This window comes from Kwoniella newhampshirensis, chromosome 8 (assembly GCF_039105145.1).
Source record: "Kwoniella newhampshirensis strain CBS 13917 chromosome 8, whole genome shotgun sequence".
Taxonomy (NCBI): domain Eukaryota; kingdom Fungi; phylum Basidiomycota; class Tremellomycetes; order Tremellales; family Cryptococcaceae; genus Kwoniella; species Kwoniella newhampshirensis.
This window is the reverse complement of record NC_089962.1, coordinates 214,231-230,054: the sequence shown is the minus strand read 5'-3', so window position 1 is coordinate 230,054 and position 15,824 is coordinate 214,231. Positions and strand designations below refer to the sequence as shown.

The window sequence follows — 15,824 nt, the reverse complement described above, 5'->3', positions numbered from 1 at the left end:
ACTGTCAATGATATCCACTGCGCAGCTCGTGATCGTCGTGAGGTCGCTGTCCTGCTGCTTGACCATTCGTCATCGCGCAGACGTTTTCCCTTAATATAAAAGGCGATGGGTTGAAAAGTAAAAGTAAATTGCAATTACTCATAGCCCTAAGGAAACAAGGAATTGCACGCCTGTCAACCCGCAAACAGCCTGGCTGAGACAGAAAGTGGGGACGAGGAGAACAAGACGCGAGACGGGGGTGCGAGGTTCATGGGGAAGACAGGGGAGAAACAAAGTCTCGCATCAGATAGGGTATCACATGGGAGCGCCGGGGGTGGAGGTTTTTAATTTGAGAAACCATAGGGGAACACACAGAGACATTCATACTACAGGTCAGTCACGGAGGGGGTTTTCGCTTTCCACCTGAAGATGGAGTTAGGGTCAGGGTAGTCACCCAATTCGAAATAGCCGCACTTTTTTTTCATGTTCTTTCGTTCTCTTTTCTGTTCTCGCCTCCTCCCTTTGCTTTCGAGTCTCTCGCTCTTCTCGCCTCCCATTCACGCTCCTCTGATTTCCCATTTCACCCTCTTCTGAAATTCTCGATCACCTTGCAATCGATAGATCGCGAGCAAAACTATCCGCAGTTCAAATACCGAGAGACACCGGTCGCAGAGTACCGTGTTGGTTCTGTCGTGGGATCCCGATTGTCAACACCAGCGATCACGGACAAGCAGGTATGCGCATACTCGGAATCTTTTTCGACGCACCAAGTTTTCATCGCCCGTCGTTCTCCCCTTTCATGCATGGACCCTCAGATCAGATCTGTTGACGCGGCATGTTACAACCAGTCATGTCAACTTGACTCTGCATCTTCCCCCTCTTCCACTCCCTTGGAATCCCAACCTCTGGTGTGTGACGTGCTTCTCAATCACCTTGACCTCAATCCCCAAGACAATATTTTCAGTTGCCGTGATTGACGCATCTACCCGTGCACATACATATATATATTTTTGTTCCTTCCATTATCTTTACCATTCGACCACAAGACAGCCGCGACTACCACCTGCCTTGACCACAGCTACATAAAGATCGTACCGTAAATTCCTCTTCTCCCCACATTATCCAACCTTCTTCAAAGTCCACCATCACATCATCCCGTCTCGCAATCACACTTCTATCCGGTTGTGTTTTGAGTGTATTTCATCGCACACCCATCACCACCAACCAGTAGAATTGACCCTCGCACCTGAAGGTTTCCTCCTCCTTCAAATCACCTCTCGGCATATAACCATTCTCTATCGTAAGTGTCCCTTCTTTCCACGCACGTACAGAGTCGTTCCCTCCCATCGTTTCTGCCAGACACAATCAGCTCGCTGTCGCTCTTCCACTTTACCGTAAAACTTGGGCACATCACACTTCCACTTTCATTCCGGCCTAGTCTTCTTTCCAACCCGGAGGTTCCAGTGGAATTGTTCGGATTGTTGTTCGTCTTGATGCGTCCCGAGGCGTTCACCCATTTGCATTCGCCACTCCTGCACCTCTTCCTACTGTCACCCTCTTTTCCCCGGCGTTAGTTTTATGTCCTGATCTCTACCCTTAGCCTAGTGACAACCCTCTCCTTTCCCGAAATCGGATCTCGACCAACATCGTCGCGACAAGAGGAAGTTGTGATTCGGACTGTTCTGATAGATCAACCAGTTTGTTTATATATCATCGGACCTTGCAGCCCTTTCCATCCTCACTGCATTCGATACACTGTCCTCGCGGCGCAGCCCATATACCTCATTCTTCGGATCCCCCATCACACCTTCCCTCCACGCGCACGTCAACGTTAACGTCACGCCACCCGGTCACTCGCCAGGAATTAACGTAACCAGGGACAAGGGATCAAATAGCGGCACCCCCCATAGGCAAAGTCAACGATCATAGCCTACCAATCCCAATCAACACCAGCAAGCACATATATCACCCTTGCCATCCATTTTTCATTTCGACACCGTTCAATGTCCCCATCTGTATCGTCACTCTCTGCAAAGGCTTTGATTACTGGTCTCAAGGGCAACACGAACGGAAGCTTCATCATGGACGATCTCGATGGCAGAACCAGAAACGCGAAGGCTCAGAAGAGACACAGGGAAAAGCAAAAGGCTAGAGTCAAGGCTGTGAGTTCGAACGACGAAACCATCATCTTGCGTAGACCGTCTCGCTTACCGAGCATGTGCCTGTCTATAGCTCGAAGAATCCGTACAAGTTCTGACGGCCCAGCTTGAGGATGCTCGAAGACAGCTCGGTCAACTTCCTTATCCGCCAGGACCGTCGCGTCTTCCCATTTCCTCCCATTCTCCCGAATTCGCACAGTTGCAAGCTGAAAACAACTATCTGCGAGAAGAGAATGCGGATTTAAGACGGCAGCTTTATTCCCTTCGTGGCAATTACGGTGGTGGACAGGATGGCGCTGGCCAAGATGGTGTACAGAGTCCTCCACCCAGACAAGGAAGCGGCAACGCGCACGTACATGCTAGAGCCATGACTACTGTACGTATATGTTCGATCTCATATACTTTGTTCGAGCCATACTGATGCTTCGACTAGACCGCCTCTATACAGTCAACACCCAACCCTGAAGGCGATAGCGCATCTTCCAGTACATCCTCTTTCCAGCATGGCGTGGATCATTACTCACAGACTCCCCGTGGCTCTCGCAACCGTGTTACGTCCGCCTCGTCGGTGAGTGCTCAACTTGCTTTTACTCGAAGTTTGTGCTGATTCGACTTGTCATATACAGGCTCCATCGGCTTCTCCCTACGTCAACTCGTCGTCTTTCCCTGCTGATCTCCGAGTTCATTCGCTTTCCAATAACGCGAACAGCTCCAATACTTCCACACCTAACCCGAATTCTGGATCTAATACTAGTGGTCCGACTCAGATCGAGTCTCGATACCCTGTCCGATACGAGTCTCACCTTTACCCACCTACCGCTCCTCCTCCTCACGCATTGCCTCGCTCTCAGATGTACGGCGGGGTTGAGGGAATGGGATACGGGCGTAGCGGTGAAGGGGAGGGGATGTGGGGACCTGAGTCCGGTCCTCCACCTTTCGCTGGAGCCATGGGCTACCCTTCTGTTAATTACGAAAACTCATCATCTGTTGGTCAACCTCCCGAACCTTGGCGACAAGATCACTAAGCGCAACGCAGCGCACCGCAATGCTGTTGTTCAAGTTACACTACATTTCAATCCACGGTATCGTAGTCTCTTTTCGTTCATCAATGTTACTGTTTGGGTCTCATAGGATACAAAGATACAAAGTAATTCAATCTGTTAATATGTCAAAAGCAACATGCAACGCATGGAAATCAAAGCTGAGAGATGAAAGCAGGAGGGATTTTGTCTCCGAACAAATGGATCTCCATTCGGCATGATGGCGTTGATCCAAGACAATATGCGATAGTCGGCAGCGACAAGAAGACGCTAGTGCTCGATAAACATGTTCACGTGTAAGATAGTTGATACTACTAGTGGGATATAAGCTTTCGGGATCATGTGGGGGGGGGGGGAAGGTTGGGGAGTGCGATGGGATAATTTCCCAACGGGCTGATGTCGTACTGGATGCGGGGTGACAAACTGCTTACGGATGGTACGAGCACTAATGTGAAAAGGATCACGTAGGGTCGATGATGATAATACTAATAATAATATAAACAAACGTACGAGAAAATCATTCCAAAAAAGTGTTCGACAACCAACGGAACGGAGAAAAAGGAAAAAATAATGAACACAATGATACATCACGTGTGATTCGTGCTTGGCTTTGTTGGACTAGTCTCAAGCCCTTTTTTTCTTTTTCTTTTTCTTTTTGTTTATTTGTTTATTTATTTTTTTGGGGGGGGGCAAATTCCCATACCAATAGGGCAACCTAAGACGGCCAGAAATGCCTGTCTGCCTGCGTTCCAGCCAAAGACAGAGGCCGCGCAGCGACCGGTAACTAACTATCATTCATATCATCATCGTGTTCATAGCTGTACTCGTACTATCTGTCGTGCTATCTGTCGTACTTTGTCGTACTATCTGTCGTATGTATGTATGTATGTATCCAGCACCACATCATCATCGGGGTTTTTTTTGGGTCGATTTTCATTGACTTACTGAATCATACGAGAAAGGACAAGCTTTCGCGGCACATGTCCCTCCAACTGCGCGAAAGGATCTATTTATTCATCTTTCGTGGTGTCGTAACGTAATTCGGACCAGTTCCTCTCCCGCTCTCTCTCTCTGTGTGTGCGTGGGTGTGTGCGTGGGTGTTGTGATTCGAGGCAAATCGTAATTGGGCGGACGGGACACGTGTTTACAGCACAATGGATCGATTGACCAACAGAAGGAGCGAGAGCCACAGACCGAGACATATGTGTGGGTGTGTCTTTGTGCGTCTTTGTTTGTCAGTGTTTTGCGGAGTTGCCTTCGCCTATCTGCTCTTGAGCGTCGGCTACTACATGGCGTCTGGCGACGAAATCGCTCATCTGTCCAGTCGTAAATACTTGGAGCAGAGTCCCATAGCCCTCTGAGACAGTGATTTTACCCCTTTCCCAACCAACTGCGCAACGTGTTCACGCCTCCACTCAAGTGACTGTATCCCCCACTCTATGCAAATCGTCTGGACTCGCGTTTAGGCAGTCACCGTCATTGCTAGTGGATTGACAACACGGCATTGCACCTATCATGCAATCGTCGTGGTTTCCAGACCGAAGGTGCCACACATGATAGGGAGACTCTTCGCTGGAATGGTCGGAGTTTTCAAAGGGGTTTCAAGCCGCATGAGTCGGATGGCTGGTGTATCATCTGGACCGATCCATCGCTCTTGTTCCTCCTCAATTCGCATGATCTCCACGACCACACCCGGTTGGTATCAGCACAAGTCCATTGCATCACTGATAAAAAGGAATCCAAGTTGGGAACTAAGGGATATTGATCAATCTCTATCAGACAGCCTGCTGGGGAAGCAGCTCGGACGTCCAGCAAGTTTCGTATTATAAAAAGAGATAAACACCCTCATCTATGTCTCGTGTCCGGCATCAACTCCCTCTATTCGTCAACGTTGTGTGAGCAGACTACCTCCTCTGCCACTTCAGGAATCGTGCCGCGATCAACAAGACGATGATGTTGAAGACGACATAACAAATGAAGATTCCGAAGTCTCTCCATCGGGTCGAGAAGGTGATCTCGAGAGGAGTGAAGAAACTCTGACCGACTGCGTACTGACAGTATTGACAATCGGTGGTGGCTTCGGGGTTGTTGAGGTAGCCTCCAACAGCCGAAGCGAAGGCTCCAGCGTACTGCGCACAGGTCTGACCAGAAGGAGGTGCTGCAGATGGTACGCAAAGTCAGCCAACGAGAATGAAAATCGGAAGACCCTGCACGAACAGAAAACGTTGAACTCTTCCGCCTTGCAGACCACCGACTGTCCTTGCAAACCGGTAGTCACGAGACCACTAATCAATCGTGTGAAGGGGTCCAATGGGTACATCCTTGAGATGATAGAGTCAGCGTACTGTGAGACGGAGACACGATGCAAATCCACTCACCAGCTCCTCCAGAAGTAGGGCAACGTAGGAGGTGGGGCGGTGACACCACAGAAGAGCGAGAACAACACAAGCAAGAAGGGATTGCTGCAGGGTTCCTCGTCAGAACTGATCTCCCGACGTTGGAAGGATGTACTCACAAGAGCGCAGCAATCAGAATGGTGGGGGAAAGGGCGGCAACGGCTTGACCGAGAGTGACAGAGTAGATCTCGGTGACCAGGATCTGCACATAGTCGATCAGCAAATGGTAAGAGCAAGCCGGAGTGAAACTCACCATCAAGAAGAAGTAACCGGATCGCGATGAAGCGTATGAGAAGCCGACACCGTAGTAAAGCAAGAGGAAGAATGCAACAGAGCACACGAGCGAGTAAGCTAAGGCGCTATCAGCTTCGTTTCATCATTCGACATCGCTTTCAAACTCACGCATCTCGGCCAACAGCTGAGTCAAGGCAAAGACAGTGGAAGAATACATCTTGGAGCTCGCCTCACGCTGAATGGCGTCATATAAGCTTCCGTAGGTTCCGTCTTCCACGCGAAACCACTCACGTTGAAAGTCATTCTGCTCATGATGTATTGGGGTTCAATCTGAGCCAAGATCAAGGCAGGCAAGATGGTCGCGAAGAAGATAGCGAAGACACGGTATTGCAAGGACGCAAGAGAATTGTCGAGTCGTAAGAAAGTGAGAGTGACGACCAAGGCAATGGCAAGATGGGCAAAAAGACGCGTCCATTGGTAATCGGCATTTCTCCAGAGCGCAACGTTGGCTAGACAGAATGATCAGCGAACAAGTCAACCCTCATTGTACTCGGTATTATACTCGAAAACTCACTTCGGTGCAGCATAATCTTAAGCTGGAACATGAAGCTCGTGGCTGAAGTCTAAATCAGCCCCACCTCTTCTGACCCACCAACCTAGCATGACTTACCATATTCAGTGTGAGACGTCTTACCGTCGTCTGGGACGGCCAGAGCATTTGCTTTCAACTCTGCAATTTCCTGCTTGACTTGCGCCAACTCGGGCGAGTTGCGCCATTTCTCTCCCCAGTCTCCACCGATCCTCTTTCGGGAACCGGCACCAATGACTTCAAGCTGTTATAAAGGTCAGTAATAGAGCCTGCATTGTAAAGCAGGACCTGGGACTCACCATGTATTCTGCGGGGTTGACATCGTGAGGAACCTTTGCACCGTTTCGCTCAAGATAGTCGATCAAGACCTTGGAGTCAGGCCCAATGTCACCGAAGTAGACACATTCACCACCTTTGTGGCTATCAGCAATTACCATCAATTGATTGGCCACGGGACAACCCACCTCTTTGAAGAAGCAAAAGCCTGTCGAAAGATTGGAACAGAAGAGCGTTAGGCTGGTGGATAGTACACAAGATCTTCTGTCCGGCCGCACAAAGCTTCTTCAAAAACCGGACAATGTTGTAAGCACTTTGACCATCGAGACCACTGGTAGGCTCATCGAGGAAAAGCAACAGGTCAGGCTTGGCGGCAAGCTCGACACCGATAGTGACTCGTTTTCGGGCTAAACGACCAGAAGTCAGTTGTAATCCCCGTTCGGCATTGATTACGCGTCCTACCCACCCTCAACGGAAAGACCGTAACCAGGGAAACCAATCATAGCATCCGCCAAGTCTTGCAATTCGAGAAGCTCGATGATGTCCTCCACGTAGTCATCCTTCTCCTGTTTGGGAACGTGCTGACCTTGTCGAAGGTATGCAGAATATTGCAGCGCCTCCCTGACAGTGGTAGTCCACTCGTGTGTATCCTGTTGTTCAGCGTAGGCGCATCCACGTTGGAAGTCTGCGTGGCGTTTTATAATCAGCATGTTTCTCAGTGCAGTTCGATTGTAGACTAACCTGTGCCGATAGGTCGACCGTTCATGAGCACGTCACCCGAGATAACACCGATGTTTTTCCTCGCAGCGAGAACATCCAGAAGAGTCGTCTGCAGGCGGTCTCGTCAGCGCCTCCCCTTCTGGAAGGCTGATGCACTTACTTTACCAGCTCCGGAAGCACCCATAAGCGCAGTGAGAGTTCCAGGCTTAACGTAACCGAAGACATCCTTGAGCAGTTGCCTGTGACCACCGGGTACAGGGACAGTATAGTTCTGTACATTTCATCAGTAACGACGCTGATTTGAACAAGACCTCAAAGACGTACAAGTCCTTCCTGTGATACGAAGTATTATCAGCGCCCGACAACAACTCCGCTCGCTCATGCAACTTACCCAAGTAAACGGTTCATCTCTCATCTTCAAGGCCGACAGATCCTGGTCGAGCTCTCCGGCTCGGAACGCGTCACGCCTCTCAGCGAGTCGCTCATTCTTCTGTTTGAGGTCCTTATCTTCCTTCTTGTAAACGTTGATAGCAAAGTGCTTGGCCTGTACCTCGAATGTCAGCCTTGGCACGTCTCGCAATCGCCAGTGCACTTACACCTTGTTGCAATGTCTCGACGAAAAGCATTTGCAAGAACATGAAGAAGATGAAGAATCCGATAAGAATACCAAACTGGTGAAGATCATCAGCATAAGTAAGCAAGCACTGGCATTGACGACCACTCACATTTCGCCAGATATGTGCGTGTTCATAACTATAACCTGCCCTCATGTACTGTGTACCACTAACGCTGCCCTGTCCTGCGGTACTGCCAGTAAGAGCGCACAGCTGGTTAGGTCCGACGGTATCACTGCATCCAGCGTCAGCATTCAGTCTCGCTGAGGTGATTATGTTACCCACGGGAAACCGGTGATGCCTGCTTGTGGGAGATTTCGCGGGACGATGTAATTCGTGTCGCAAGTAAGCTATGGTCAAATGTCAGCGGAGTTCTGCGATTTTATACTGGCGGGACATACGTTAATCCTCGAAAACTCATTTGCGAAGATAGACCTGTAGAGCTTCGATCAGTGAAACCCCTTAAGCGACGGCAGGTGGACATACTCGTAACCGTAAGACAGCGGATTGAGGTCTGAAGAAAATCAGCTGAAGACCAGATCGAGATTGTCTGGTAACGACGTACAGAATAGCCAGAAAAGCCATCTCTTCATCCTTTGGACAGGAATCTGTAAGACAGTCAGTATGTGATGATGATGACGGTCGAGTAGAATCGTACCATGTAACTGAGCAACGGGGTCAGCTATCGGTTACGATCAGACAACCTTTGGACTCACCCAGTGTATGTAACCTTTTAAGAGCAAAGAATTGTCAGTGTGACCTCGCGTCGGCGTCACATGTTAGTGGCACTCACCATGATGGAGATCAAAACACTGGCCAACCTAGCAGCCGTGTTGTAATCCGTCGTGGCGACACCGAGAGTACGGAAGAAGGCACTCATGACCATGAATGTGGTGAAGACAAACAGGAAGAAGATGAAGAAGGCTCCGCCAGCTGAGTACAATCCACCCCTGAATCCGCCACGAAAATCAGCAACCATATTGCTTAGGTGTAAGGCGAATTACGCACATGAAGTACAGGATAATACAGAAGATGAAGATGTTCGAAGCATTGTACGGTATATCGGCAAGGACCGCCGCGACCGCCTGTATCATGGATAAATAAGCCGTAATCAACGTAAACGGAGCTGAGCTGACTTACAAAAGCGGCGGGTCTGTAGAACCGATACTCGTTTTGACGATAAAGAACGGACCTGCCGTAAAGAAGATAGTATGTTAGACTTTCCCGAAGATCAACAAGTGGAATTGGCGACTTATCATCATCTGACTGGGCAGTTCAGAGAAAGAGGTAAGAGCGTCTATGAATGAAGTTAGCAAGCAGACCAGTCACTATCAGCGAAGGGAAGACGTACTGAACAAAAGACCTAAGAAAAGTAGACCACCACGAGTGAAAGCGCCCGAAGCGGATTCAGGAAGACGGAAATAGACAGAGCCGACGATGAGAGCGATAATCTGCGAATCGATCAGTGCCCGCTTTCCCACGTACAAGCGCCTCACACTCACAAGACTTGTAGCGTAACCGGTGAAAATACCAAAGTGATCCTGGAACTTTAGGGTGAACTGTCGTTTGGTGATGATGGCAACTTGTCTGACGAAGGGAATAGTGTACGCAGACTTCTTGCTAACACCCTTGTGCCTATGTGATCTCATCAGCATCAAGGCTGACATGGGAGAATTGACACTTACCTTTGATCTTGCACAGCCTGCTTAAATTCCTCTCGCGCGGTCGCATCCTGCTCCATGAGAGCTTTGTACTCCTGTCGCTCTCGAGCCATGCGGGCAGCGATCTCAGAGGCGAGGAACGCCTCCTCCATCGCCTCAGGAGTCGAAGGAACAGACTCAGCATCCTTGCCATCGGCGAATCGACGCTCGTTAGCGTCGGTACAGCCAGACAAGTAGTCGGCAGTGGTTTGTCGGGGAAGATCCTGAGAAGCGTTCAGCCGAGTTCTCATAGACACGCCTCGATACTTACCCTGTAACCAAGGCCAACCATGTATTGTCTGGCCTCTTTGGCAGGTCCGAAATAAGCGACGTGACTGTCGTTGAGCACAAGGACCTTGTCGAATTGGTCGTATATACCCTCTCCCGCTTGGTACAAGGAGACGAAAGTGGTTTGACCAGTGATGTCGGTAAGCAATCGGAGGGATTTAGCGTAGTCCAGCGCAGTGGAAGCGTCAAGACCTCGAGTAGACTGGGCGATGACACATAAGCTCTCGCTCGCCTTGGGCTTTCAGCGTGAACTCACGTTGTCCCAAGAGCAGACAGTGGCACCGGAACAGAACATCTCGGCGATAGAGACACGCTTCCTCTCTCCTCCAGAGACACCTCGAACAAAGGCGTTACCGACAATGGTGTTGGCAGTGTGCTTGATGTTAAGCATGGATAGGAGGAGATTCAACATGTCTTCCCTGAACTGCTCAACGGAAACACCAGGAATTCTCTTCTTGGGAGTCTTGGTGGACAAGGCAAATCGGATGGTTTGGGCAACAGTGAGAGTGGGAAGATGGTCGTCGTCTTCCATGTTGTATACAACCTCACTGAATGGCACATCACGGTCAGCCTCTGTCTGTTGACAAATACAGATCAGTGCTCACCCCGCATAGTGCTTCTTCATCTCCTCGTGGCCAACCCCGGCGTATTCCACGTTACCGTTGACCTCAAGATAACCGTCTCTTTGGTTAGCGATCGACTTGAGGAATGTCGAACAGCCCGATCCAGGTCGTCCGAGGACCAAACACATCTCCCCGGGCTTGAGCACACCAGAGGTCTTGTACAGAATGGTCTTGGGCTTGGGGGCGAAAGGGTTATAACCAAATACACCGAGCACGCTGAGCACGGGCATCATGAACTGCTCGATGATTGCAGAAGAGAAGTTTCGGATGTTGATCCTCATACCTCCTGCACCGATGACTTCCAGATCCTCCCAAACGACGCCGACGGTCTTGGGCTTGATACCAGCGGCATCTCTCTGTTCCCTGCTGGATCGGAGGACCTCCACGAGGTTGAATTCCTCCTCTTCAGCCTTGGCCTTCTCCTCGTCAGCCTGTGAGAAGTGAGAGACAACACGCTCGGTCCTGGCGAACGATCGGATGGAGTGACGTGTGGTCGGTCGATGGAGTTCGTTGGATGTCTGAGACAGGGTGGAATACTTTCTCTCGAGAGCCGCAAATTCGGCCTTACCTCTGTGTACAGAGACATGATGGGGCTCGAGCTCGGCCACAAGATCTCGGGAAGAGTCGTTGGACAACCTCTTTGGCTTTTCGCTGGTGGAGGCGAGATGGGTCGATTTCTCGTGCTCACCCTCGTTCAAGGTATTGCCAGAGGAAGAACCCTGGCCATCCCAGGCATTCCGGATCGTCCTCCCATCTGGAGCGGCGGTGATGTTGTTGCTGTTTGCGTCGGTGGACGCAGCTGTGGTGGCTGGGTCTACGTGGGCCGGGTCCGAATGACTGGTGGAGTCGATTGGTGGACCCAAAGCGAGTGGGTCCACTGCTGGTGGTTGATTGTGGCCACTATCGGCCATGTTGTCGTCGAGAATGTCGAACTGACCCTGCCGACTATGCGATCGATCGGAAAGGAATAGAGAAAGAGAACAAGAGCTGAAAGGAAGAGGAAAAAGATGGTGAACGAAGGATAGAATGGCAAACAACCAAACAAGCAGTCTCTGGTGGTCGGTCTGGTCGGTGATACTATTTTAGGGCTTGGCTGATGATAAATCGTGAAATCAACGTAACAGCACAAAACCGCACCAAACACACACCCACACCCACACAAACACTCACCTTCGGCCTCACGGTGTCGGTCGTTTTATTTTCATTGTTTGATTCCTTGGTGCTTTTTTTTATTGCTTTTGACCGTCGGTCAGGACAGGAGGAATACAAACCTTATAAGGGTTAAGGATCAATAGGTTTTAGACTCGAAAGGCAAGGCAAGGGGTCCAATGAACAATCAACCCATCCCATCACCCCAGACAGGTTGTTGACCTTGACCCTCACCGACTTTTACCTGCCTTTCTCACACCGAGACGGATTGACAAGGATGTGAGAGATCTGGAGGAGATACACTCTACCTCGTCGCCCCCTTCCCTTGCCTGGGCGGACAAGTTTGGGCTCCCTATCAGAGACCCTTTGCAAGGAGTTCACCCTCAGAAACGAACAACGCCAAGCCGAAGTTTATGCATCCGGTGTACACCCTGTGCCGCAGCATCATCATCGCATGCTGACAAGAAAAAAAAACGTATACCAAAAAGATAGGTAGACCATCGGTCGGTCGTACGACATCGCTGTACACTACTACTACGAGTACGAATCGGTATCATTATTCAGGCATGATGAAAAGGACGGAGACGGGGTTTTATACAGGGTGAATGAATATACTGGTATGACCTGACACTGAGAGTGCCTGAAGACCGCCGGCATCGGCGACCGCGTCTTTGTCCATTTCCGAGTCATCACACTCGGGACCGAGACGTTGTTAATGCGTGTGTCATTCGGTCAGGAATCAGATTCCACCACCAGTTGCACTTGTTTGAATCGACCGCTACATTCCGTGCGAACACGTGTAGAGAGCATTCGTGCAGTTGTGGCGTCTGCACCAACGTTGCACAGACCAGCTTGTTCTATTATTGATACATCCAAGGATGGCCTTTTATCCCTCAACAACCTTCTCTGCCAAAGTCCGATTTCGGTCCCGGAGCCTTGCTTTGCGACTCTGCGATCGAGAAGCCAGAAGATGAGGCGGCCCTTTGCTCCTCACCATGAACGTGTATCTTGACTTCCCTGACCTCCCTTCGCGCAGCCATGACCGCCTCTCTCACCCTTTGTTCCACCGCATGCGAGTCGCGTACACTCATCAGTGCTGGCACCTCGATGGTGAGATCGAGGTTTGTTTGGCCTAGAATAGACGTGCAAACAGTCAGTCTCCGCTCGAACAAGAAGAGTTGTATAACAGTACTTGCCTCCGGACTTGACACCTCTGACATTTCTGATCCCCAACAAATCCGACCCATTTACCGTGCCTAAAACCACTCTTTCAATGGCCTTTTGTGTCTTTGCATCGACTCCAGCGTCAAGCAGTTCCAGAAAAGCCGTCTTGGCCAGAGTCAACCCTTGTTGGAGGATGAAGAAAGACACAGCGATACCGCCAAGTGGGTCAAGGAAGTGGTAGCCTCCCAACGATGATCCAAGAATCGATGTGAGCGCGACCAGTGAAGTGAGGGCGTCTGCGCGGTGACTACATCCGCGCCAGTTGTCAGCAATGGCTCGTTGTCGATACCGACCAGTCCAAGTGATGATCACACTCACTGTAAGGCGTTTGCCTTCAAGACGGGACTGTGTTCCTCTGAAGCCACCTTGCTCGTAACCCTGTATAACCACTCTTTAATCACGACGCTGGCCAAAGCGAACCAAGCGGCGTGTGGGTTCAGTATGGCACCTGAAGCAGCTCCGTGCAGATGGCCGCCGTGATCATGATCGTGAGCAGCGGCGAGGACAGCTGATTCACTCGCTCCGTGTTCGTGCGGCAGCGCCGAGGGTCCGTGAGAGTGGAACAGCTCGAGTAAGGGTGAGGGGACCGATGCAGGGAGATAGTGGCCGAGGGAGTTGAAAAAGGTGCCAGGAGGGAACGTTCCCAGGTATGGTAAGAGTGTTTGGAGGAGAAGCTGCCGAGTGATCAATGTCATTGTCAGCTTCGTCTTTGTCGCCATCAAACTACACATTGCCACGTACATGGTATGAATGCAAGCCGATGCCAACAGCGCCTCCTACGAGGATGACGCTGACGCTGAGTGTTCCAAACGTTTCGAACTTGCTGTAACCCCAAGGGAAAGCGTCTGTAGGTGCTTTTCTCGAGATCCGCCAGGTCGCAAGTGTGACGAAGTCCTGTCAGGTATGGGCGGCAGCATATCACCGTCAGTGTTACGACAAGTGCACAGCGAGACGAAGTGGGAATCGTTGTCAAGAGGTCTCGCTCACACCGAGAAGATCCGAAAGACTGTGCCCTGCTTCCGCCAAGAGGCTCGCCGAATTCATCCACAGTCCAGCTAGGCCTTTAGACACCGTCAAAAGGACATTACTCCCGAGACCTACGACGCATTCTTCATGTCAACAAGCTCTTCCAGAGAGGGAGAAGGACGCGCTACTCACCGAGTAGTGTTATTCTTGTCCCTCTATCGATCTTCCCACTTGACAAAGCCTGGATGAGCTGTTCAGCTCCTTCCGAATGATCGTGCACATGTGTATGGAAGATCCCGTGACTATGGTCGTGGTCGTGGTCGTGGTCGTGGTCGTGGTCATGTCCGATCTCATGGCCGTGATTGTGATCGTGACTATGATCGTGAGAATGTGTTGTCGACGTCGCTGTCGCTGATTTCTTCGCTGATGTCGTCGGTGACGAAGACGAGGGTGTCGTGGAGGAAGTGGTGGACCTTGTACTGTTATATCGTTTAGACATGTTGATGATGTATAACCGTGATTGTAACGAAGCAGTCAATATTGATGAGAACGATGCAGACGATGACGTCGAAAATGATGAAGAGGATCCCGGGGATATGACAGACAAAGGAGAACGGGGTACACGATTGATGAACGGTATTCTTCGGGTTGTCCGTGTCCGTGTCGTTATTCGTCGAAGCGATGATGATCCAAAGCGTCGATTCAGAGTCGAGCTCGAACCTGGAGTCGAACGAAGGACGGTAGCTATCGACATTTGATCAAAGGAATGCGAATCGTGGAACAAGGTTTCTCCTTTGGTCAAGACGCGATATTCTATAATTGGGTTATCACGGGTCGGTCCTCCACCAAAGCTGAGCGAAGGATGATCATGCGATATGCTGCAAACGGGGGGAAGTCGGGAATATGTGTGTCGAGCCGTTGCTACTGTGCTCTGAATATATATGTGTGTAAGAGGAAGTGTACGTGTGTCGGTTGTACTGAGGGAGTCGGGTTATACGACCGAAGAGCATTGCGATGCTATTTGTTATAGGTTTGTTATTGAAAGGATCATGTCACTGCCTGCCGAAATGATCATCGTTCCCACGTGGAGACTAGTCTGGAGTCGCAGTGGCGCTGTAACAACTCTTCCAATATCGCCTCAGAGTGTCGTTCGTATACTGTACATAAGATGGCTGCAAAGGTGTGAAGCCGACACATGAGAATGGCTGCAGGCTGTCGTCCAATCAGTAATTATACCCGTCTCACCGCCCAAAAAGGTCAGAGGCCGCCGCGAGAACATCGTTCCATTTCATCGCTTTTTAGTCTTTCCGAAAATGAGACAAACAACGCGTTCTGTACACATCAAAGGGAGAAGACTGCTCTAATGTCTTCCATCAGTAGGTAGGAAGTCAGAACAACATGCTGACGTCTCGTCACGAGATCTCTCAATGTCAATATCATGGAGCTTCCTCTGTACGCTCAAAGCCAAAAGTTACGATCCAATTCACACACCCGACACCTCGTCGTCAGACATCAAAATATCACATTTTCGTCACAGGAGCTCGACCGCTGCTATGCCCAGTATCCAGTAGCTTGAGAGAAAGGGAAAAGATCAGCATACTACAAACAATAATTCACGGACGTTGCCGAGACCAGTACCGCAACTCCGCAGATCGTCGTCTTTGTGTCGTTTGAGATACCTTCATCCCATCTCGTATTTCCAATTCGGGAGCCTATGGACAAAGCGCGATGGAGTGATCGGGAGGGGTCGTGCAAAGTCTCTAGCGGAGATGAGATCCGCAGTCGACAAACGCGACAAAAGGGTTCAGTGAATTGTGTGAAAGTGGAAGGTAAAAGAGAAAGTGACAATAACCAGTCGAAGATTATT

The 15,824-nt window shown here is 50.2% G+C and overlaps 3 protein-coding genes across 3 annotated transcripts; 1 reads left to right on the top strand and 2 right to left on the bottom strand.

Annotated features, from left to right (window-relative positions):
- Positions 1 to 1,982: 1,982 nt before the first annotated feature.
- On the top strand, positions 1,983 to 3,163 carry IAR55_004296 (uncharacterized protein; the record flags this gene model as incomplete). The annotated part of the gene is made up of 4 exons (XM_066947395.1): positions 1,983 to 2,141; positions 2,212 to 2,514; positions 2,572 to 2,706; positions 2,765 to 3,163. The coding sequence occupies 4 exons, from the start codon at positions 1,983 to 1,985 to the stop codon at positions 3,161 to 3,163; spliced, it is 996 nt and encodes a 331-aa protein (XP_066801809.1).
- Positions 3,164 to 5,082: 1,919 nt separating this feature from the next.
- On the bottom strand, positions 5,083 to 11,823 carry IAR55_004295 (uncharacterized protein; the record flags this gene model as incomplete). Its single annotated transcript, XM_066947394.1, has 35 exons — positions 5,083 to 5,336; positions 5,396 to 5,499; positions 5,557 to 5,640; positions 5,694 to 5,776; positions 5,828 to 5,925; positions 5,977 to 6,043; positions 6,100 to 6,317; positions 6,383 to 6,424; positions 6,479 to 6,641; positions 6,697 to 6,809; positions 6,862 to 7,080; positions 7,140 to 7,358; positions 7,415 to 7,502; positions 7,554 to 7,664; positions 7,718 to 7,726; positions 7,785 to 7,937; positions 7,990 to 8,064; positions 8,119 to 8,242; positions 8,293 to 8,357; positions 8,409 to 8,442; positions 8,494 to 8,521; positions 8,573 to 8,615; positions 8,666 to 8,672; positions 8,724 to 8,737; positions 8,801 to 8,957; positions 9,016 to 9,092; positions 9,148 to 9,199; positions 9,244 to 9,304; positions 9,359 to 9,458; positions 9,510 to 9,642; positions 9,693 to 9,931; positions 9,979 to 10,197; positions 10,252 to 10,543; positions 10,601 to 11,563; positions 11,801 to 11,823. The coding sequence occupies 35 exons, from the start codon at positions 11,821 to 11,823 to the stop codon at positions 5,083 to 5,085; spliced, it is 4,731 nt and encodes a 1,576-aa protein (XP_066801808.1).
- An 837-nt stretch (positions 11,824 to 12,660) lies between these two features.
- IAR55_004294 (uncharacterized protein) lies at positions 12,661 to 14,456 on the bottom strand (the record flags this gene model as incomplete). The annotated part of the gene is made up of 6 exons (XM_066947393.1): positions 12,661 to 12,899; positions 12,964 to 13,238; positions 13,310 to 13,665; positions 13,733 to 13,885; positions 13,979 to 14,088; positions 14,150 to 14,456. The coding sequence occupies 6 exons, from the start codon at positions 14,454 to 14,456 to the stop codon at positions 12,661 to 12,663; spliced, it is 1,440 nt and encodes a 479-aa protein (XP_066801807.1).
- Between the last annotated feature and the right edge of the window lie 1,368 nt (positions 14,457 to 15,824).